The following is a 24,812-nucleotide window of genomic DNA, read 5'->3' on the forward strand; positions in this document are numbered from 1 at the left end:
AGTATTGTAAATATAAATAATCGTGAGCTTATCTGCAAATAAACCCAATGACTGGTACTTGCAACTATGTTTGCTACTTACTATGCCGCAATTAACATTTTCATAACTAAACATTGTTTATTTGTCAAAATGCGATCTCGTGACTGAGGTCTGGCCTGACGTCGGTCTTTCCATCGTTTGCGCTCCTCCTTAAAGCCTGCGCGCATTTAGTTAGTCATTCACGAAGACATTATTTTCCCTTTTCGCTCCGCTGCTCTTGAAACCAGTGCGAAATCATATAACACTTAAGGCGAGAAAAAAAATCATTTCCATCTCATGGCATCTGAAAAATATTTCGAAACAGATACTGGAAGGAAGTCAAGAATGAAGTTACATTTGTTATGTTATGCAACTGCAATTGGTCTCTCTTGAACAAGCACAAGCTTCCCAGAAAGAAACAAGTTAAAGTTCCAGTTGCGTGTCCACACTCGACACTTACAGCCCTTGGTAAGCCCACCCACTTCCTAGCTAATCGCACCTCTTCAATTATGCACGTTTAATGCTGGAATAAAAATACGCTGAAGTTATGGGAAGCATGACTGGGAAAACAAAACTATTACACAGGTAAATAAAGCGCTAAGCTTAACGCGTGTTATCTCAGCTAGGCTAATAGCTGGCTTTTGTAATGAAACGAAAAGTTATATCCTAGAGGGCTTTTTTCTAAGGCATGTTAAAACTTGTGTTTCAGTTATCTCATCCCCCATTCCGCACAGGACTGTTGTTTTGTATGCGTAGTTAGAAGAATTTGCGACCTCAAACGCACGAATGTATTTCTGACATGATATGTTTATATGGCTCTTCGGGTTGTAGTACAGTAAGTAAAAGTATCACTGTTTTGGTTGAGGACACCCTCCACCCTTTTATTCCTTTTCCTTTCTTCGGCTAGATGGCGGTATTCTAAGTTAGGAATTTTGCTTTTCAAGTCTCATAATTTCACCTAATAATTCCCGGAAAAGGATGTATGTAAGTAATTTTCCACCTCACGCTAAAGCATTGTTTTTTGTCTGGCAAAGATGTGCAACGCTGAAAGTATTCAGGACTGCCTGAACGTATTTATGACTGACTGACTCTACTGTAAAGGAGATTTGAGGAGAAATGGTATGTTACATCACACACACACACACACACACACACACACACACACACACACACACACACACACACACACACACACCTGGTTTACTATCTTTGTGGGAACTCTCCATAGACGCAGTGGTTTTTATACTGTACGAAATGTATATTCTATCCCCTTACACTAATCTGGGTAGGTTAGTGTAAGGAGATTGAAGGGGATAGGATAGGTTATAAACCTTTGCATTACAGAAAACCTTCTGCATTTTTACATTTTCACAAACAAACAAACAAAACTCATTTTATAAGCTTGTTTTCTTATGAGAACCTCAATTTATGTTTCCACGGTGACACGAGTCCCCATGAGTCAGTTTGCATTCAGGTTGAAGAGTGTTATTTTAGTATTATTTATAAACTATTATAGTATTTATTAATATTTTGAATTAGCTTTAATTTTTATAGTTTCAGTTTTCATTTTCATTTTAATTCAGTTTAATTTAATTTTGTGATGTTTATGTCATTTGTATTGGTTATTTTAATATTCCTATCTAGCTTTAATTTATTATTTCAATTTTAGTTTTAATAATGTAATACTTCAGCTTCGCTTTATTTTATTTCAGTCAGTTGCCAAGTCAACATTTCTCTTTTTTTTCTAATATTTTATTTCACATTTATTTCAATGAATGAATTTTAATATAGTTAACAATAAATAGTTAAAAATAAAAACACACGTGGTAATAGTGGCCTATTATTATATAAATAGTGAAAATTAAGATAATATTATGATAATAATATTATCATAACTCATAATAGTAGGCCTATAATATGACAAACATTATACAACTGTTTTCCCTTCAGTCTAGACACACTTGGATCCAGGCCACTTTTAACAAGAGAGAATGTGTCAAATTTCTGCCAGCCTCACGTGATCATCACAGGTGTGCTTAATAATCTTGGTTCTCATATCTACTTATTATCTTTTAGTGATGATAATGTGAGTTTATCAGGTGTAATTTAGTTTTTTTTTTTCTTAAAAGACCAATATGAATTGCAACTTTTACTGTTTTGCAGGTGTTATCCAGTGTGTCAAGTGTGCCAAAGCTTAGTAAGGTAGTATTTATGTTGATCATCAGTACATACATTCTCTATTTATTTTTTCCCTTCGTTTTATGTGAAAGCTCAGTCATGGAAATTTGTAAAATTCTTTAGAAATCAATTCAGGGATATATAACGTGCGTATATATAATATATGTGTATGTATATAATATATATATATATATATAATATAATATAGTGTATATATAAGAATTCATTCTCTCGTTTTAGTAAATCTTGTTCATTTTAGTTAAATTGTGGCTTTGGATTAAGAATTCGTTCCCATAATTTATTAAATTGTTAATTTGTGTCCACGATATACCTATTTTTTTTCTGCTGTGTCATGTGCGGAGCTCCGTATAGTCATACTCAGCCATAAAATATTTCATTGTGTGGATATTGCTCTTTGTGAGTGCAGTCTCTATAAAATAATTAAATTCCTTATCCACTAATCATGACTGGAAAAGTCATAGTAATTCACTGGTCAAAAGCTGTGAGAAACCTGAAAATATGAAGTTTCAACATTCTCAAAGAGACATGGCTCATGTCATCTCTGTCTTCAGATGTTGTTGTGGGAGGCTTATCGCGGAGCATGTGGGTCCATACTCTGGCTTGCTGGGACATGGCCCTGGGCCTGACTCTGCTGATGAGGAGGAGTGGTCAGTGCTGCGGCACACCAGCATCAGCCCCACCGATGCTTTCGGGTCGCTGGACTTCCAGGGCAGCACAAAGCGCACATGTCGTGCCAAGGTTGGTGCATACATGGACAAAAAAACTTGTCATGTAGATTCCTATTAACAGTGCATATATAATATAGAATCATGCACAGTAAATAAAGTGCTGTTTTCTCTACAGTATGTGCGTCTGTCCTGTGACACTCCACCAGAGCTGCTGGTGCAGCTGATGCTGAGAGAATGGCACATGGAGATGCCCAAGCTGGTGATTTCCGTGCATGGAGGGACCGATAGCTTCCCTCTGTCACCGCGGGTGTGTCAGGCCTTCAGCACTGGGCTCATCACAGCTACAGAGAGCACTGGAGCATGGATACTGACTGATGGGATCAATGCAGGTTTGTGTTTATGAGTGCTAGTGGTATATGTGGAATGCGCTTTAAATGTCTTTTGTTTGCCATCACACTATTTTCTAGTGAAGTTCAACTTCTTTGGTATCAAGGAGAGTTTATGCATACCTATAATTCATTATGACCTTATCAGTGTTATTGTAGTATTATTTATATACTATTGTAGTATTTGTTAATATTTATTAATTATTTTTATTTCAGCTTTATTTTAATTACTGAAAACAAGTTTTAATAGTTTTAGTTAACAATAGAAAGAACAACTGGATATTATTTCTCCTTGCTTCCAGGTGTGTCTAAGTATGTTGGTGACGCTGTAAAAATATATGGGTCACATGACCACAGGAAGAGGAATGTTGTAGGGATCACACCCTGGGGGATTATTGAGAATAACAGTGACCTCATAGGCCGGGATGTAAGTTTTTTTCTTTTTTCTACACTATATTATTGAATTATATTGCAAAGTACAGTGGGATCTGAGGTCAGTGGAATTCAAAATAAGATTTAATCCCGAGGAGCAAAGAAATGTTATGATATAAAACAAATATTTAAAATTCTGCATAACTGAGTAAATAAGTGCATTTGTGACATTGATTATTGGACTCTTTGTATCAATGGTCAGATGTTGCAGTAGATCTCTTTAGATCATTCTCAAATACTACTGTAAAACATGATCGTCAGGGCCCAGTTGTTCAAAAAGTTTATTTGGATAAACATGGAAATCCGACCCCAGACCCCTACAGAGGCACTAAAGGGCATGATGATGGAAAAAAATTATATGGGAGAAAAATTATATTTAATGTTTTTGTATTCTCTCACAAAAGTTTCGTTCCTCCAAGAAACTTTGCGTTAATTCAAAAATAACTTAAAAGTTTTGAGAGTGAATGCAAAGTTTCTTGAGAGAACGCAAAAGCATTAAAAATCATTTTCCTCCCATCTCATATTTTTCCTCCCAATCACCATGTCCCTTTAGGGGCTCTGTAGCCCCTCATGTGACTCAGAACAAAAACAAACAAATATACATTCAATAGGGAAGTTAGAAACTTGGTTAGAAACTACTTTTAACTGGTTTACCTCTGATGAATGTTTCAATGTATTTTAGAGACAGTGATTAAAAAACACTTAAACTTAAATATATTTTTTGTTTGATATTGACAGCTGTTTGGGGGATTATTTAATGGCACCAAAACTGAAAGCCTTGAAAGGTTGCCCAATGTCTACATCTAATTTATTTCTTTTAACAGTTAAACTAATAAAGAGCAAAATAAAAAAATACAAGTGTGTATATATTACATGATACAAAGGATTTGACCAGTTTTAAAGTTTTAGTACATTTTTGTGTTTTGAAATCCTCCCTTCTACTGGGATCAGGATAATCCTTTTTTTTTTTTTTTAATCAAAGGCATCCCAATCTTACTAAAAAGTTTTGAACAACACAAACTGACAATTGGATTTTGTGATCTAATCTGATTTCCGAATCCTTTTTTTTTCTTTCTTATGAACAACCCATTTTCAAGATTTTATCTGACAGAGAAATCCGACCAGACAGCGGGTCATGTCCTTCTGTCTTTAGTGCAAAATGGGGACAAACCAAATATTCTGAAATATGAATTATTCAATTCAACTTTTTGCTTAAATGTTTATACTGATAATATAATTTGACAAAAAGCATTAAATTATAAAAATTTTCAATAGAGAATGTTCACTAGCGGCCTCAGACTTTTGGATGTGTGTAATAAAACGACAATATTCTGTGTTCAGTTGTTCTTTGTGTTGTAATGCATCTAGATTGCATCTAGTATTGTAATTATTATTAAATGTTATTTTGTTATATTATCATTTCCTGCATTTTATTCCTGTCTGCTATATTGATGTTGGGGTTTATGGTCCTATGTCAGGTTCTGAGGCACTACCAGGCTCTGGGTAATCCTCTGAGTAAACGTGCCAGTCTGAATGGCATGCATTCGCACTTCCTGTTAGTTGATGATGGGACTATGGGTAAATCAGGTTGTCAAATAGACCTGAGGAAGAGACTGGAAAGGCATATACACTTTCAGAAGATCCACCCTAGTAAGTGTTTTCAGTCTGTGTCAACTGTTTTTGATCTCTGTCTTTAAGTTAAATGATATGTGCATGTGTGATGTGTTTGTGTGTGTCCATTTTAGGGCTGCCTCAGCATGTGCCTTTAGTGTGTGTTATAGTCGAGGGGGGTCCTGCCATCCTCTCTGTGGTGCTGGAGTATGTGCACAGAAGTTCTCCTGTGCCTGTGCTGGTGTTTGAGGGAACAGGCAGAGCTGCAGACCTGCTGGCTTTAATACACAAACAAACAGCTATAGACAGGTGTGTCTGACGTAAATGTATATGAATTTGATATAGTTTAGGTGCTATTATAATGAGTATTTTGTCCATTGTTTCTGTGTATGGCTTGTGAACATATATTTGTCACAGAAAATTAGATTCCGATATTAAAGAGGATGTCCTGCTGAGGATTCAGGATATGTTTGGTGTGGAGAGACCAGAGTCCACCGAACTCTTCAACATACTTATGGAATGCATGGAACATAGAGAGCTTGTAAGTTAAATAGCCTTATTTTAGATCTTTTTGGAATACTTGATTCTGACTGGTCAATTATGGAATTCATCTGTCAAGTATTCATGGAATAACGGCTAAACAGAATTAAAATGTAATAAGCTTCATATCTAGATCCTGATCACTCTAGTGTTTATTTAATCTGTCTGTAAATGTTCTCCTAATTTTTTAGTCTTTTTCACTGGATAGATGATAATGGATTACTTGATCTCTTTAATTATGTGCTCACCAAAATGTTCTGACCCATCAAAGAAACATTTTTAAAATAAGGTGCTAAAATAAAAAAATGTACTCAGTCATTTCAAATAGTGGCATCCGTCTTGGTTTCACCACTCTCAGGAGATACCGATCAGTTTATTTTCAGATTCTAATCGTCAGTTCAGGAAATGTTATTCAGTTCTAACTATCTTGAACTCCTCACTCATCAGCAAAGTTCTTTTCCTCTAAACTGTGAACCTAGTGCAACATATTCCAATCCCCTTCTGCATTTCTTTGGCTGTTTCCACCTCTTCCGTCTTCTTCTTCCTCTCTCCTCCTACTTGGCGGTAAACACTGGTTGTTTTGTGTGATAAGATGCCTGCTGTGTATCGGTCTCTGTCACTATGCCGAAAGCTCTGATGCTAAGCCTTCATCAAACGGAATGTTGTAGTTTACCACACCCATCCCACATCTCTGAGCTTCTAAATTGAGAGAGAACAGAATAATTGGAATGATGGCGCATGAAACGTATTTCCATATTAATCGAGTAGAAGGGATTAATTTGGTCCCCAGGCATACAGATTCTTTGATTGGGTATGAATCACTCATGTGAAGACGAAATGCCAAAGGCATGTTAAGAGAACAACATCTCCTCTGGGTGTCTTATAGTGTTACATGCATTTATATATTGGCATGGGATGCTGGTGGTTTCATATTAATACCAAACAAAATAAATAACTGCTGGCTATATTGAACACGACACAACAGTAGTGGCAGTAGTTTAAAAATCTGTTTTAATGCTGACCATCTCAGTTGGTTAAAATTAATTATTTTTTTTATGTGCAACTTATGGACTTTTTTTTATTATTATTGTGGTCAAACTTCAACAATTTTTCATTTTAGATCACCATTTTTGACTCAGAATCTGAGGACCTTCAAGAGGCAGATGTTGCAATCCTGTCTACATCACTGAGAGGTATGTACAGTAATGCTCAATAATAATAATGATCATATTATTTATGTATATATGAATAATGTGGTAATTCCCTCAAAAAATGAAAATACAGGTACCAGAGCTTCCCCTGAGGAGCAGCTGAGTATCACACTGGCCTGGGACAGGGCTGATATCGCAAAGGACCACATTCTGGTGTACGGACAACAGTGGCAGGTACAGTAAACAAGTTATTATTTTACAGCCAGGATTAAGGCTTTTATAAATTAGAACAGATGTGTATAATCCAGCACTGGATTTTGTAGGTGGGATCTCTGGAGCAGACCATGTTGGATGCACTTGTAATGGATCGTGTCAGTTTTGTGAAGCTGTTGATTGAAAACGGCATGACCATGAACCACTTCCTGACCATCTCTCGTCTGGAACAGCTCTACAACATAGTAATTCTCATTTACCATTTACATGAAGCTTTTGTCACTGATATAAGTGAGTATCTGTTTATCCTTCTTATGATGACTATATTTGTATTTTCTAGCATAAAGGCTCATCAGATCATTTCCTTCGACACATCATTGAGGATGCCAAACAGGTTTGTGTAGAGTAAAACTTTAAAAATCTGTTCTGCATTGTGAATTTCATAGGTCAAGGGTTGTCAGTTGGTAAATTGTTTTGTTAAACGAAAATGTGATATTAAAATAACTTAATTAACTGAGCTTTGCCATTTTCGGAATGTATTACATTTTAAAATATCTTAAAATAGAAAGCAGTTATTTTTAATTATAGTAATATTTGATAATATTCCTCTCTTTACTGTCTTTTTAATTAAAGGTGCTCTAAAGGGGTCTAGCTAGCCTCTGTTTTGTTTGACAACACTTCGAAAGTCAACAGAAAGTTACTCCAACCAGGATCACTTAGAGCACCTTTAAATAAATACAGCCTTTGCAAGCATAAGAGACCTCTTTCAAAAACATAAAAAATATTACCAACCCCAAAATATATACTATATGTACTATATAGAGTGTTTGGCATGGTAACGGGTATGACAATGTTGAAATGTTTGGTCTTGGCGTAATAGATCTGGGGCCTGTACCATGATGGTAGATGAACAAACTCAGGGTTATAGGATTAGTTTCGAGTTGACAAAACCAAACCACTCCAATCTGGCTTTGTTGGTACCATGATGCTGATCATCAACTTTCTCTGTCAACTCAGGCTTTGATCCTGAGTTTGTGGAGCGCATGCACATGAATGCATGACATCAGTGGTGAACAGCCAATCACATGCCTTGCAGCAGAGATGAACTCTGATTCACTTCTCGCGAGAGAGCCAGCACCATTCAAACTCTTTTGCTGAAAATGAAGAATTTAAACGCATTCACACTAATGGAAAATACTTGTCTGTGAAAGAGGACAAATAAAAGAAATGATCTTTGTGAAGTTAGTTTATATAGTTGATAATATATAGCGATAGAGACTCAAACATACAAGGTCACATGTAGTCATATTTAAAGTTTATTTACAGCTTATTTATATTACATATGATCTATATATATTAATATTCATTGAAACTAAATGCTAAATAACAACTGTTAAACTAAACTTGCGTGTGTGTAATGGATTAATAAAAATATAGATCATATAATTATACAAATCATACATAAATCATAAAATAATTCTAGGTAATTATCATTAAAACCAGACAATTTCATCATTAAATATTTGTTTTTACTATATAATGACCTTTAATTTGGAGGAAGAGAAACTGGGGGAGTGACTTTATTGCGTTGGGTGTGTTAGTGTCACTTTGCTCACATCTGATTGGTCCAATTTCAGTTTGATCTCTGAAGCAGAACTTAACCTGCCCTGAATCAGGTTAGCCGTGGAGCGTAAGTTACCATGGCGATGAACACCGCTAAAAGTCAAGTTACTTTCATGGTACCTAAAACCCAGGATTGGCGCAAACTAATCTGAAATTTACCTGGCTAGTCAGCTAATCCAGCTTCATGGTACAGGCCCCTGCTATACTGCTGCTGCTTTTATTGCTGCTGCTGCTGCCGTAGGTTATTGCTGCTGTTGCTGCAGAGCAAGTACGGGACTTGTGAGCAAGTAAGACATGCTACTGCTGTACAATATAGCATACATGAATTACCCATATCAGATCTATACAGGTGGAGCTGGGGAAGGTGGAGGGTTTTTGAAAACGAGTTGCACTGCTAACCCATGTGTTTGAAGTTTGAGCGTGCGAGCTCACTGGCTACTGATACAGCAGGGACCAGTCAGCTGTGTCCTATAGATAATGAAGTGATTACGAGCAGGTTGAGTTGAAGGACCTATTAGCTTGCGCCATCTAGAGTTTCATGGCAGAACTTTGTATTTATGTTAATAATAATTATTTGAATGGCTTTGCAAATGTAACATCAGTATGTAAACATATATTAATATGATAATAAATGCATGTTATTGTAGGTCATGCTTAAAATGTAACTCAGTTTTTGCTGCATTTGTCGATCCACCAAGGGGCCCTTGACCAGAATAAGTGTTTCCATATGCATTTTCTGTGTTTTTTTGTAGACTCGTCTGCCTGCTGTTTATAAGATATCTTTAATTGACATCGGAATGGTGATTGAATACTTGATTGGTGGAGCTTATCGAAGCACATATACACGCAAGAGCTTCAGAGTCATGTATAGTCGCTTCCATAGCCCAGCTAAGGTCTGCCTCCTTTCTGCCATCCAGCTGCTATATAATGACAAATATATTGTATGTTGTTTGTGTTATTGATCTCTGATGTTTCATTCATATACAATTTTTTGCCAATAACCATACATTTCTGTGTTTTGAAATCTTTTGGCCATGTATTTTCATTTTCTTTAGACATTATCTAACATAAATGTAATGAGCTATGTTGATCTGGGATAGGAGGGTGGTAAGGAGACATCCAGCCCCTTCAGCAAGGCCAGGAAAGCAGCTAAAACTCCAGAGGCCTCCTCATCTCGCTCCCATTTCCACAGAACCGCTCAGCCGTTCAGACACCAGGTCCTTTGTACTTCTTCATTCTGTTCATAGACGCAACAATGAGTCATGCACTTACGAATACGTTCACAATCATTCCATTTATTAAAAACACCCAGAACTGTGTCTTTGCAGGAGGGTGCGGTAGCACCTCAGGACCTGAAGTCAGCCCAGAGCCCCGACTTTGTATGCACTTTTAACGACCTGTTTGTGTGGGCAGTGCTCAAGCATCGGCAAGAGATGGCTCTGTTCCTGTGGCAGCATGGAGAGCAGGCTATGGCCAGGGCGGTTGTAGCCTGCAAGCTCTACCGCGCTATGGCAATGGAAGCCAAGGAGAGCAATTTGGGTGACAGCATGGCCGAGGAGCTGAAGAAGAAGTCTCTGTCAGTTTGCGTTTTTCCTCATTCCAAAGCTAATTACAAACTCCATGTGCTAAATGTAATGGAGATTACATTGGATTAGAAGGAACTGTATCTCAAAAGATTATGCTGAGTTTAAAGTTTTTGTGTTTGAAACTTGTCTACTGGTTAAAAAGTAATGTAATTGTACTGATCTCTTAGAGAGTTTGGACAGCTGGCTGTGGATCTCTTGGATCAGGCTTTCAGAGAGAATGAGCGCATGGCAATGAAGCTGCTGACTTGGGAGATGAAGGACTGGAGTAACTTCACCTGTCTGCAAATGGCAGTCTCCTCAAGACTCAGGCCCTTTGTGGCTCACAACTGCACTCAGATGCTCCTCACAGACTTGTGGATGGGACGCCTCAACATGAGTAAGAACTCCTGGTTCAAGGTGTGTTGAATTGCCTGATAATTGTGTCTGAAAAGTGTGACTTCAGTAACATAAATTAATTTATATAGCTTAGCGTGCATGAACCATCTTTTAATAGTTAATTTTCTGAGTTACAAAGCTGCAGAAAGGTTAAATCTCTGTTGAAATTGATTGCATTTAAAGGTGGTGTTTACTTGGAAAATGCAGGTTTAAGTCTGGCTTGCAACATGTTTTGATCCAATCCCCCTATCTTACTACAGAAGTTTCATTTGTTGCTGTAAGCTCCATGGTTCAAAGAGGCAAAAATAAAACTAAGAAATTACTCAGGCGGGTCAGCTTTCCTAGAAGCTGAAAGGAAGTGACACAAATAACTTGCATTTCAAACATATTTGTTAAGCTGGCAGCCATGTGCCTACAGATTTAGAGATTTACCATATATACAGATTTATTTTATTTTCTTTCTTTTGACATTTACCATTTTACAGCATATTTGTGACCCAGATCTGTTTTTTAATGGCTGTTGTCCAAATCCACATCCTTTCATGTCCAGATTATTGCCAGTATTCTGATGCCTGTGGCCATTCAGATGCTAGAGTTTAAGAGTCAGGCAGAGATGTCCCATGTTCCTCAGCCCCAGGAAGCCTTGCAGTTTGGGTGGGACCCAGGAAGCCCTGGGGCATCAGAGCAAGAAGGGGCAGCAAATGCAGTAAGTAATCTAGACAGACTCACTGTAACAATACATTTACGACCATGCTGACACATTACACTCAAATTATGTTTTTGCAGCAGGGGAGCCCATTTAGTTTGTTAGCCTGATTCAGACTGACCACTCTTTTTGACTGACTATTTTATCAAAAGAACAGAATAAAGAGAGCCACTCATTTGTAAATCAAACTACACTGGTCATGCTGTATAAATTACAGTAAAGCTATTTACGAGAAGTGGCTAGATACAATAAATAACTACATTTAAATCTTTATCTGTCTCGCTAACTAACCTAGTTAATTCTGTGCAGGAACTTCAATTGGCGATTCAACTGGCTCATTTGCCTGAACTGTCCAAATGAACCGATTCACTAGAGGGCTGATAGTTGTCATTATAGTTTTCATCCTTGGTGTGAACAACCCTTCATAGAGGATAGTTTGAAGAGTTTGTTTCTTTCCTCAGCTCACACTGCTGTAAAACTGTTTGCGCAATACAACGTAAAAAAATGTACACAGGAATGCCACATTATTACTTACTGAAAAAAAGTTACCCGTTACTGGAAAAAGTTGCGCTATTTTGAAAACTGGTAAACTAGTCATGCTATGACCTCACAAATCTCAGTTAGTCAATCCCCAATACTGCTGCAAACTTATTAACACACTACTCACTCTTTGACTTCTTATGGCACAGTGTGTAATTTACATTGACAGTGGTCTTTCTCTAGATTCAGGGTGATGAGGAGAAAGGGAGCAGATGTCTTTGCCCCTGGACCAGAAAGGTGTATGACTTCTATACTGCTCCGGTGGTCAAATTCTGGTTTCACACAGTAGGTTTCCCCTTAATTCCCCAGAGCTTTCCCCATTCTTTCATTACACCCTCTCGCTCCATCTTTCACCATTTTCAGCCTTCCATCTCTGAAGATCTGCTTTGTCCACACAGATGGCATTCTTGGGTTTCCTCATGATGTTCTCTTATACTGTGTTGGTGAGGCTGGATGAGAAACCCAACATTCAGGAGTGCTTGGTCATAACTTACATCCTGACCATGGCAGCGGAGAAAGCTCGAGAGGTAAAAGAAATATGCAATGTCTGCTTTTGTCTGTGAATGGTTGGCTCAGTGCCCTTTGCAGCTGTTCGGAGCAATTAAAGAATAAAATGTTTCTTTCAAAAGTCTTATCTTAACCAAGCTGGATTCCAAAGGTCTTCTGGAAGGTGCTATCTCTTTCTGATTAGGATGTGTTTTCAAGTTGACCCTGAGAATGCCACTGTCCGACTCCCCCATCCTCCGTTATCTATGAACTCAGCAGCAGTTCATTGGTGGGAATTATTAACAGAGTTCTGCCATTGACTATATGTTTGATATTTTCTGAATTTTCAGCATCGTTACTCAAGTCTTCAGTGTCACATGATCTTTCAGAAATCATTCTAATATGCTGATTTGCTACTCAATAAACATTTATGATTATTTTCAATGTTGAAAACAGTTGTGTACTTTTTTTTTCAGGATTCCTTGATGAATAGAAAGTTCAAAAGAACAGCATTTATCTGAAATACAAAGCTTCTGTAGCATTATACACTACCGTTCAAAAGTTTGGGGTCAGTAAGAATTTTTTTTTTTTTAATTTTTTTTAAGAAATTAAAGAAATGAATACTTTTATTCAGCAAGGATGCATTAAATCAATCAAAAGTGGCAGTAAAGACATTTATAATGTTACAAAAGATTAGATTTCAGATAAACACTGTTCTTTTGAACTTTCTATTCATCAAATAATCCTGAAAAAAAATATTGTACACAAATATTTTGTACAATTGTCATATTAGAATGATTTCTGAAGGATCATGTGACACTGGAGACTGGAGTAATGATGCTGAAAATTCAGCTTTGCCATCACAGGAATAAATTACTTTGTGAAATATATTCAAATAGAAAACAGTTATTTTAAATTGTAATAATATTTCACAATATTACTGTTTTTTACTGTATTTTTAATTAAATAAATGTAGCCTTGGTGAGCAGACGAAACTTCTTTTAAAAACATTAAAAATCTTAGTGGTTCCAAACTTTTGGACTGTACTGTATATTTTTTGTCCTTTCCTTTAAATCAGCACCAAAATAGTGATAATATTCAATAGCAGTCCAATGAATATGCAACTACATATAACTTGTAAGGATTTAAGACACACAATATAAAAGACATTTGTTTGAAAAGCACATTATTTATTTTAATTTATTTTGTTAGGCTATTCTGCTATTTTGAAGATATTTCTTAAATATTTGGGATTCTTCATGAATAGAATTTACTCCTAAATTTTTATTAATGACCCATATTTTACATTGCAAATTATGATCCAACACTGTACAAAATTGTTTATTATACAAAAAAGGATAGATAGATGGATGGTAGCTCTGTCCACAAGGGTATCTGCTCCAACAAACATCCTTAATATTACTGTGAGGTGCATAGGCCCAACAAAATGCTAAATTATTAGCATGACATATATGTCATTTTAGTGTTCATGTGCTCAACAGATAATAATTCACAGTAACCATCATAAACAAACCGTATTCTTATTGTTAGTTAATCTTATTAAATTTGACTGGGTCATATTTTATTTTAACTTGCATAAAGTTTTGTTCTTGATTATCAAGGATGCATGTCAGTTAACCTATTAATTTGTATCTGTCAAATTGGCTAGCTTTTACCAAGTGAAAGATGACTTTGTGCCACAACACAGTACTGTTTGATTTCTTGCATAATATTGTACGTGAATGACAACAGGGAGTGTTTGATCTTTTAGATTGTTAGGAACATTTAATTATTTCCATTTTTTTTCTCTGCTGTCTGCGACCCTTCAGAACAAACCTGCTACTCAACTTTGGTTCATAACCAACCAGTTGTGAGCCACTGATTGACATATTAAGTATATTAGGTTGATATATGTTGTTATGATAATGGGTTCCATGTGTTTTCTAGGTGTGGGTTTTGGAGCCAAGGAAGTTGACTAAGAAGTTGAAGGTGTGGTTCAGTGAGTACTGGAATATCAATGACTTCATGGGCATCCTCCTCTTCCTGGTCGGGGTCTCCCTCCGGTGGCATCAAGAAACACGCTTAGCCAGTCACATTGTCTACTCTTTGGATTTTATCTTCTGGTCTGTCAGGCTTCTGGACCTGTTTGCTCTGAATCAGCATGCAGGACCCTACCTGACCATGATCACCAAAATGGTGTGTAATTTAAATGTATTAGTAAATAAGTCTTCCTAAAACATTTACCATGTTTTTCAGAATTAAAAGGTCTTTTATAACTTTGAGATGTATTTCACAATAATAGATAATATAATTCAAAATGTATATTTTGTATATTAAATTAATGTCTTTTTCCCACAGATGAGCAATATGTTCTATATCGTAGTCATTATGGCGATTGTGCTGGTCAGTTTCGGAACGTCCAGAAAGTCTATCCTGTCCCCTGATGAGGATCCATCCTGGAGTCTGCTCAGAGATGTAGTCTTCCAGCCCTACTGGATGATCTTTGGGGAGGTGTATGCTGGAGAAATTGATGGTGAGTAAAACAAAAACCTTTTCCCACAGTTTGGTTGTCAGGCCACTCTTCACATCTTGTTTATGATTTACTCTATTATTCTTATTTGTAAGACATTTTCTATTTTATATTCTATTGTGATCATCTTTTTTGTTTTTGCCAGCATGTAGTAAACCTGAAACCTGTGTCCCTGGAGCCTTCCTCACCCCCTTCCTGCAGGCTGTCTACCTTTTTATTCAGTATATCATCATGGTCAATGTACTCATTGCCTTCTTCAAGTATGCACTTCATCTTTCACTCACATATTTTGATCTGTTTCCTTGTGTGATGATAATTTTTGGACTAATATACGCCATGGCATCCAGATTGGAAGAGTGTTACAGCGTTGATGTATTGTTGAGTCTTGGTTGCTTTGTGATGGTTTAACCTACTTTGCCTTATTATCCACTTCACAGCAATGTTTACTTTGACATGAGCTCCATATCCCGTAAGCTGTGGAAATATAACCGCTATCGTTACATCATGACCTATCAGGAGAAACCGTGGCTGCCACCCCCTCTCATCCTTCTCAGTCACATGACTCTGTGTCTCAGTTCAATGTGGCAAAAGCACACCAAGGCATCCAAACGTGGAAGAACTGGTCTGAGTAAGTGCGTGTTTTTATGTAATTTGTTTTATTAACCATCATAGCCCTCTATGTTATGTCTTACAAAATAAACACACATAGGTAGGATTGTGACAATACAAAAAAAAAAAAAAAATTCCAGCAGACATGGATATGTTCAGTATTACAATAGAACAAACACAAATAAAGTACATATTGTTTGTTGAATGTTACCTTACCTTACAAATTATGTACAGTATTCTTCACTGCATGATTATTGTGATCAGAGTTTGACTAAGAAGCAGATCTGTTTATTAATGCTGTACATTTTTGTTCTGAAAATCAGTCAAATCAAATCAAAAAACGAACTTACGAGGGCCTTTGACTGATAGACCTGGCCCAGCTGCTTAGAAGTGGCTGCCCGGGACTCACAGTGTTCTGAGGAGAGATCATAACACACAGCCAATCAAATGTCTCACAAACAGGGAAGAAATCAAATCACCTTTCAAATCAAGTCACCATTCAATCCAATTCAGTTATTTTGGAGAGATTCAAAATTATTTCTAAAAAATGTGCTGAAGAAATAAATTAAAAAGACACTATAGTTGCACTATAGTCAAAATAATCTACAAAATAATACAAAATAATAAAAAATTACATTCAGAGTCTCAAATTGATTTTTGCACAAAAATGAATGTACATTTGTTATTGATCCTATTCAAAAATAGAATATACTGTTGTTTCTTAAAAATCCTATTTTTATGTACATTTTTATATCACATACGTAGTTAAGTGTATTGCTGGTTCTGTATGTTTACAGAATTACTCCTGGCCCCCAATGATCTGAAGAAGTTGCATGAGTTTGAGGAGAAGTGTGTCGCTGGATATTTCAGAGACAAAAATGAGAGTCAACAAGGCAGCCAAATCAACCGGATTCGCTCTGCAGCTGACAAGTGAGTACATCTCCCAGAAGTCATTTGGATGCAGCAAGAAATTACATCAGTTTTGTTTTAGTTAATCTATCAATTGATTGAACTTTGTATATGAAGCATCTGAATTCCCATTTAAATCTATTACTATTACCTTAACTGGCTGGTGTAGAATAAAAGATCTGATAAATATTAGGGGGGCTAGACCAGTTAAAACTTTGAAAATTAATAGTAGGGCCTTGAAATCAATCCAACATCTTATTGGTAACCAATGAAGGGATGCTAAAAAAGAATTTTTTTGCATATGGGTGAACATTTCTAGAGAGGGGCCCCAAGTAATTAGAGATTAGAGCTAAGAGGGCAAAAAACAACATCAGTCTTGCTCTCATTTAAGTGGAGAAAATTCTTAGCCATCCATTTACATCTTCAAGACTCTTACTAATGTTGGAACAGGACCTATCAACCAGGTGTAATGGGACATGCAATTGTGTGTCACTGGCACAACAGTGGTATGCAATCTGATATTTCCTAAAAATTGACCCAAACGTTTTTGGTTGTCTTAAATGGAATAGTAGAATAGTTTGTCTTCTATGATTTTTGTTTCAAGGGCTGAAGAGATGGCTGGAATATTAGCTGAGGTTGCTGAGAAGGTCAATATCATCCAGGACAATCTGCGCACTTTAGATGGTCACTTGGGTCAGTTGCAAGACTTGTCTGCATTAGCAGTAGACACTCTAAACCTCCTCTCAGCCACAGACAATCACCAGCAAGAAGTGGCCCGTCTTGGTCAGAGCCAACCAATTACATGCCGCCATGAGCAAGTGTCCCATAGCTGCTGTCTCCGCGTTGGTGGAAGTGTCGCGCCCAGCCAAGCGCTTCCATCTCCAAAGCATTACCGGAGTATGCCACCTTCCCTGCTCCGAGGTTTGGGGCCTGGCCGACAGCGTCCTTCCCTGGAGTTGCCACCAGGGAGTGTCGGACCCTTTGAGGTCAGGAGCAAATGCATGTTGGCAAACCCTGAGGAAGAAGATTACAGTTTTAGGTGGCCCCTGCAGCGTGGCGATTCAAAAGAAGGTGTATCAGTGGAATACCATCTCTCTTTACCTCACCTATGCACTGGATGGAGGGACAAGGGATCTGGGGAACCATCACGTGCCAGTTCTCCCACCATGCCTTTGATGAGGGACTTCCAGCTTCAACCCAGCCATGAGGAGTCTATGGAGGAAGAGGACGATGAGGATGACTTGCACGCAATATCCAGAGCCTCCAGCCACACATTCCTGCTTGCGGACTCCCAGAGTGATGGAGACAGAACAGTTGGGATCAGAAACCCGGCATTCTACAGGCTTGATGATGGCGAACACTTCACAAGACGTCAAGGACTTTTAGGCAGGAAATGGGCCTTTGATCTGGAGCAGAGCCGCTCACTCTCAGCTAGTGTGGAGGCTATGGCCATGCCTACTACAGCAGCATCAGAGCATGGCAGACAAACACTTCTGATGCCTCCACAACACAGCCATGACCAGAGAGGTATAATGGATTCACTTGATAACAATGTCCTAAGTAACAACCTCAGTTTCTGTTTAATAACCAGTTTATGTCTATCTGTATTCTGTAGGATTATCTAAGATCTTCAGGAGGCAAAAATCATTTGGTAAAAAGTCCATAAAGACTAAAGCAGGAACTCCTGAAACTGTAAGCCATCCTGCTGTGTCTGTTTTATTTGATTGTATGCAAGTTGTCCACTAGTGGTGGTCTTACATGTAGCACTAGTGATGGACATATGGTCTCCTCTTAGGTAAAACTAGATGAAACGCGGGGATGCATGCATGAGTTTGACCCACGCAGAAAAAGGAAGAGGAAAGTAAAAGGCCTGTTTGAACGAAGATTCAGAACCTCAGTCAGTCTAACCCAGCTGAGTATGTTTTTTTAAATACATTTACAGTGAAATATTGGGTGTTTTTAAATTTCTGATGCCCAAGAATACCACTGAATTATGATAATCCCCTTGCGAAGGAACCCCTGTTTTGTTTTGTTTTATCATTATTTATTTTTGTTCTGAACTTTTCCAAGTTCCCCAAAACCCCTGGTATATGTCACAAAAACACAAGGCATTATTTTCTAAAAACAGAAGCCAAGTTCATCTCTCTGTTAAATTTCAAGCAATTGAGCAGTCTGCTTAGAATCTGCTTTTCGAAATTATTAGTTTTTATTTCTTATTTCTGGAAATACTGGCAGAAATGAAATGACACTCACCCACAAAGTGACTCTGGGATAATTTTTCATTTTATTTACTAGATGTTGACCAAGTGGATTTCACAAAACTGGCCCCATCATGGCTGGTAAGTTCACCTGTAGTGCTCATATCATGAAGGTGATTTGATTTCTTCCCTGTTTGTGAGACATTTGATTGGCTGTGTGTTATGATCTCTCCTCAGAACACTGTGAGTCCCGGGCAGCCACTTCTAAGCAGCTGGGCCAGGTCTATCAGTCAAAGGCCCTCGTAAGTTCGTTTTTTGATTTGATGAGACATTTTAATTCATCACAGGAAACATTTTTAACTATTCACTTAATTTCTCTACTTCTTGTAGGGTAAGCAGTATGACACAAGAAGGTAATTGTACTTACTTTATATTGTAAGTCAGTTTATGATGTGAGTAAATTACATGGGTTTGATTTTGTTGAAGGATATGTGTTTTGTGTTCTCTCTTTGTCTGATGTTAGTAAGGAGCTCTACATTTAAACTGACAGATGATTTAGGCCAGCATTACTCAGGTGAGTATTACCTTAAACATATTTATATATTTTTTTATATGGTTGATGTCTTTTGGTTATTTATTTATTTATTTCCTTCCAGCAATGGAGAGGAACAACCTAATGAGACTGGCTCACTCTATACCATTTACCCCTGTGTCGTTATTGGGTAAATAATCAAACCATGGTTTTATTTCACCAGTAATAGACAGATTTGGCTCTTTTCACAAATGTCCTCTGCTCTGTTCAGGTGGCGTTGAGGTCTGTATTTATACACTGGAGGAGACAGAAGCAATGTCTTCTATTGGAGATAGGTCCTCTAGCATCTCCACCTGGCTTCAGCATGGACGTACAGCTGTTCTTCAACCATTAGCCCACCAGGAGGTGCTGGATGGGGGTCTGCGCAGGGCCACCAAGGTGGTGTGTACCTGGGCTGAGGGTGATGTGTTAAAGCTGGGCTCAGTGTATGTGGTCAAAGCCTTCAGGCCAGAGGTGGTTCGCATCTGGCAGAAAGTGTTCCCAATTAGCACTTCACTTCATCTCTGTCTGCGGGTACATCTTTGACATTTTGAAATATTTTGAACAGATGTGTAAATAAACTGTAAATTCTGCAATTGATGCAGTTATGTAACTTTTATTGTCTGATCATTTTATTGATCTGTTGATCATCACCTATCATTTACAGACAGTATATGTACAGTATATGCACTGCCATTCTAAAGTTTGGAATAATTGATTTTTTTTTTTTTTTTTTTTTTGATTTTGAAAGAAATATTCTCACCAAGGCTGCATTTATTTGATGGAATTTAAAATATTACAATTATTACAAATCATTACAATTTAAAATAACTGTTTTTAATTATGTTTTGTTTTTTAAATATAATTTATTCCTGTGATGCCAAAGCTAAACTTTCAACATCATTACTCCAGTCTTTAGTGTTGTGTGATCCTTCAGAAATCATTCTAATATGCTGATCTGGTGCTCAAGAAATATCAATGTTGAAAACAGTTTTTGCAGCTTAACATTTTTGTGGAAATAAACCATAATACACTACCATTCAAAAGTTTGTGGTAAGTATAAAAAAAAAAAATAGAGAGAGAGAAAGAAATTAATACTTTTCAAATAAATGCTGTTCTTTTGAAAATTCTATGTAAAAAAAAAAAGTATCAGTTTCCATGAAAATATTAAGTAACAAAAGTTGTTTTCAATATTGGTAATAAGAACCATTATTAGTAATTAAGCTCGAAAATCAATTGATAATAACTGAGGACCAAATCAGCATATTAGAATCATGATCATGTGACACTGAAGACTGGAGTAATGATGCTGAAAATTCAGCTTTGCCATCACAGGAATAAATTACATTTTTAAAATCTATTAGCATAGAAAAGTTACTTTAAATTGTAATAATATTTCACAGTATTACTGTTATATGACAATATTACTTAAACACAGCACTTAAAAGTAATATTTATTATTACATTAATGTTTATTTATTTTCTGATAAGTCATAATTATTATTCTCTTTGCTTCTCTATATAATAATTTCTCTCCAACCTGTAGGAAATCCAACAACAGAGAGCAGCACAAAAACTCATGCAGCGTTTCAACCAAGTTAAACCCAGCAGTGTTCCCTACAGTCCTAGGTCAGCATTATGAATTCTTTCTGTCTGCATTATTATGATGATAAAAAGTTGATTTTACCATTACTATGTATATATAAGTCCAAGCATGTGTATGTGTGCAGGTTTCTGGATGTCTCCTTGCTGCACTGGCGCTCTGACGGCCAGTGGTTGACTGTTGAGAAAAACATGAGTGGTCATTTCAGGAAATACAACAATAATACCGGAGAGGAGATCTCGCCCTCTTCTGGTCTAGAGGAAGCAATTCTAGCATTCTCTCACTGGACATACGAGTACACCAACAAGGAATTGCTAGTGCTGGATCTACAAGGTATAGATAAATTTACTCTAAGAGCTTGTATGATTGTTATTATTGGAAAATGGATTCTGTTGGAAAGTTGATGAGCTGAATCTTTATTTTTGGCTGAAGGCGTGGGAGCGGACCTCACTGACCCCTCACTGATCAGAGTAGATGATAAAAGGTAAATAAGCACAACAAATATGTAGCATCATAAATGTTTAAATATATTTACTAAAATGGGAAATGTTTATTCTGCTCCTAAATGAAGTTTGCTCTTGTTGTAGCTCCTCTGGAGAGATGGCATTTGGACCTGCTAATTTGGGTGATGATGCAATCCAGAGCTTTGTTCTCAAGCACACCTGCAACTCCTGCTGTAAGAAGCTCGGTCTCTCAGGTGAGGTAACACTCATGTCACAGGTTGAGGGCTGTAACTTTCAGTATTCGTTTATTTTTTACTTCCTGCAGTGGCAGATCTTGCAAATACGTCCGCATGGCATACCTTCATGTTTCCAACTTTAGAAGTGATTTGATAGTTCGTTTGAAAAGAGCAAACTTCAAAATGAACAGGAAAAGCCGTCTAATTAAGCCTGAAGGTTTAGAAAAAATTGTAATGAGGCAGAAATTATTTCATTTCCATGACAGCAAAGGCATGCAGAAGAGGGGCGTGGTTTCCTTTGTGGCATGTGGAGTGTTCTCTTTGATTACATATTTAATAGTTCTTTGTGCGTTAGAGAGTGTTGACTTTGATTAGATATTAATTACTGTCTCATGGAAGACATATGAGATGCCTGTTGTTTGTATCAAGAGGGAGGCTTTGCTTCAGAAGTACAGGGATAAAAAATAAACAAACAAACGAAAACCACTCCGCCACATTTGTTTGATATTTCAAAGGTGCTTTGTTTTTTATTCGTCTTGCGTCCCCTCCAAGAACCACATCAAATCAAAACAAATTATTAATGTACAATCCACAAATTTCATTTTGGATCTTAAGAAAAGCATCTCTTTGTGATAAATTATGTATATGCATGGCAATTGTGTATAATGTGTTTGGCTTTTTAGATATGAAGAGTTTCGGCAGCCAGAGGAAGTTGGTTCCTGCCTTTGATGAGATGAGCAGCACAGTTTAACCTCTGTCCTGGAAGTAGACTTTATCAATATCCACAGAGGGTACACAAAGACTGTCCAAGTCACAGCTCAGTTTCCAGGGGAACTCGTTGTCTTCACATCACATTCATTCTCTAATCTCTATTTGCAGTTTTTACAAAAAAAAAAAAAAAAAAAAAAAAAAAAAAAAAAAAAAATATATATATATATATATATATATATATATATATATATATATATATATAAAGCTGCTCAAGGTGACAAAACATTCATTTGTGTTGTTTATAGCTAATGCTTGTTTATGATAAACAGTAATGTGTGGTGCAGCAGTTGAAAAGGGACGTCTGGTTTCAAAGAACTGACATTTTTCTATTTCAGCTTTTTTTTTTATTAGTTTATGTCAGTACCTATATTAATGTACATTGTTTAAAATATATTTTTATGTTTAAAGAGAAACAAATAAAAATATAATATGCAATGCCCTGAAACCCACCACAATCACGTGAACAAATGACTGCTCTCTCAAAATTGCTTTGTCTACTCAAAGCGCTCAAACCATTGATACATTGATGGTCATGCAAAACCTATTTCCAGGGCATTTTAAAATAGTTGTTTCCAGGATATCATGGAAATAAATAAAACCTTTAAAAATTTAATAATTTTATAAGGAATAGTTTTACTCCACTTTGCTCAGTTCTAAAATATTACCACACTTAGTTGTTTTCAAAATAGCCTTTCTGTATAGTTGAGGTCACAAGTTTACCTTGCAGAATCTGCAAAAATGTTAATAATTTATAAAAATAAGAGATATCATAAATTGCTTATTGCTTTTTATGTAGTACTGCCCTGAACAAGCTTCTTGTTTTTTACATAATATATATAGTCAAAATAATAGTTGAATTTACCCAAATAAACCATGTATGTTTTGTGATAGTTCAAGAGTCCCTTGTTTGTCCTGAGCAGTTAAACTGCTCACTGTTTTTCCAGAAAAACCTGCAGGATTTGTTCTTCATCTTACGAGCCCCTCTTTAAAATCTAGGGGTAAGAAGAGGCATGTAACAAAAAACAAAACAAAAAAAAAAAAACGTGGAGAAAATGAGAGAACTGCCGTCTCCAGGTCCCAGGGCAGGTACAATAATGCTCAGTAACACAAGATTCAAAGATAACAAAATTTATTAAACAAATGGTAGGAATTAACAAAAAGACTTTAGGAGGGGAGAGGCCAAAAATAAAAAACAAAAGGATTCATAAAGTTAAGGGATAACTTGCCTACCAAAAGAAAACAAAATAAAAATACAAAACACAATTTCCCTTTTCTGCATAAACAGGAGAAAATATGATTCTTAAATAAAATAAAGGCATCCACCTCCCTACATAACTAAAAAGAAAAGACTTAGAATATCAAGAGAATTAAGACAACAAAATAAGATAACTGATGTTCACAAATAACTCTTAAATTAACTGAAAAACTCAATGCTGCTCAGCTTACACTCAAGTCTCAGGATTGGAAAAATTAGCTGAAACACAGACAGCTCAGGTAAACCAGTCAACAGAAGCCCACTTAATTGTTGTAAAGTTTTAAGTATACACCCATTAGCTGAAACACATCACAGCTCTTTACCTGAACACTACAGGCAAAATATACACAAAAGAAACCAACAGCACTGGGACCAGAAGATGGTAGTATCTCTCAGAGGAAAGCCTCAGTCTCTCTCTTGGACTGGAAGTCTTCAGCTTCATTTATACTCTACCTAACGAGCTGCAATAGGATTCAGGTGGCACTCATGAGCCTGTCAAGCAAACAGGAGGAGCAAGAGCAGCATAGAGAAAAAAGAAAAAAAAAAAAAACACAGGGAGAAAAACAAAAAGATACACAAGTCGTAATTCATAAAAAAAAAAAAAAATGAGTCCCTACGTCCCTATGGACGTAACATTCAGAAAAAAACCCTTCACTGACTCTTTCCAACAGAGACTGTATGATATTGAGATCCAAGGGACTCGTACACAACTATTACGAAAGGTGCAAACATTCATTGATGCTCAAGAAGCTTTTGATCATCCTGGTAATTAAGAATCAAGTTTTAAGAAACAATATGTAAAATTTTGAACTGGGTCTTTTGTGTAAATTCAGTTATTATTTGGTCATGTGGTCTATATAAACATATTTTATGTGAAATGGCTTGTTTTAGAACAGCAGTACTAAATAAAAACAACATTTTTATGATCCCTCTTACTTTTAATGCAGATTATGCAAGGGTAATGTGCAATGAAGTAGTTTCTTTTTCTTGCTCAAGACACATTAGAGAAAGTAATGAAAATATTTTAAATGCATTTTATTCAAAACTAATACAATTTCATTATGATTTTAAGTGAATTATTCTAAATTTGCAATTTGCTTGTGAGTTCAATCAAAAACCTATGAATCAAACTTAACCAACTACACTCTAAAAA

At 36.6% G+C, this 24,812-nt stretch overlaps 1 protein-coding gene across 5 annotated transcripts; it reads left to right on the forward strand.

Annotated features, from left to right (window-relative positions):
- Positions 1-122: 122 nt before the first annotated feature.
- trpm6 (transient receptor potential cation channel, subfamily M, member 6) lies at positions 123-24,585 on the forward strand. 5 transcript variants are annotated; one of them, XM_048187530.1, is made up of 40 exons: positions 169-603; positions 1,053-1,137; positions 1,969-2,048; positions 2,182-2,220; positions 2,769-2,955; positions 3,061-3,274; positions 3,574-3,698; positions 5,182-5,353; positions 5,449-5,623; positions 5,732-5,855; positions 6,975-7,047; positions 7,139-7,239; positions 7,329-7,463; positions 7,559-7,612; positions 9,594-9,734; positions 9,942-10,058; positions 10,170-10,417; positions 10,595-10,823; positions 11,353-11,508; positions 12,232-12,333; positions 12,447-12,575; positions 14,482-14,730; positions 14,893-15,067; positions 15,210-15,324; positions 15,502-15,692; positions 16,471-16,603; positions 17,187-18,109; positions 18,198-18,274; positions 18,378-18,498; positions 18,878-18,921; positions 19,018-19,082; positions 19,171-19,193; positions 19,304-19,354; positions 19,437-19,502; positions 19,584-19,885; positions 20,898-20,980; positions 21,082-21,287; positions 21,387-21,438; positions 21,542-21,651; positions 22,317-24,585. In XM_048187530.1, the coding sequence occupies exons 2-40, from the start codon at positions 1,135-1,137 to the stop codon at positions 22,382-22,384; spliced, it is 5,658 nt and encodes a 1,885-aa protein (XP_048043487.1). In that variant the 5' UTR covers positions 169-603; positions 1,053-1,134; the 3' UTR covers positions 22,385-24,585. The 5 variants fall into 5 exon arrangements, 4 of the variants coding, with proteins under 4 accessions (XP_048043490.1, XP_048043487.1, XP_048043488.1 ...); XM_048187531.1 differs by having other exon boundaries at positions 169-486; XM_048187532.1 differs by lacking the exon at positions 169-603 and adding an exon at positions 664-853.
- Positions 24,586-24,812: the final 227 nt, after the last annotated feature.

Source organism: Megalobrama amblycephala, linkage group LG4 (assembly GCF_018812025.1).
Source record: "Megalobrama amblycephala isolate DHTTF-2021 linkage group LG4, ASM1881202v1, whole genome shotgun sequence".
In the NCBI taxonomy this organism is placed as follows: Eukaryota; Metazoa; Chordata; class Actinopteri; order Cypriniformes; family Xenocyprididae; genus Megalobrama; species Megalobrama amblycephala.

Bases quoted from the DNA above. Each gene is read 5' to 3' on its own strand.
- trpm6 (XM_048187530.1), top strand. The intron at 15,068-15,209 runs GTGAGTAAAACA...TGTTTTTGCCAG, and splicing joins GTATGCTGGAGAAATTGATG to CATGTAGTAAACCTGAAACC. The intron at 21,652-22,316 runs GTGAGGTAACAC...TTGGCTTTTTAG, and splicing joins TAAGAAGCTCGGTCTCTCAG to ATATGAAGAGTTTCGGCAGC.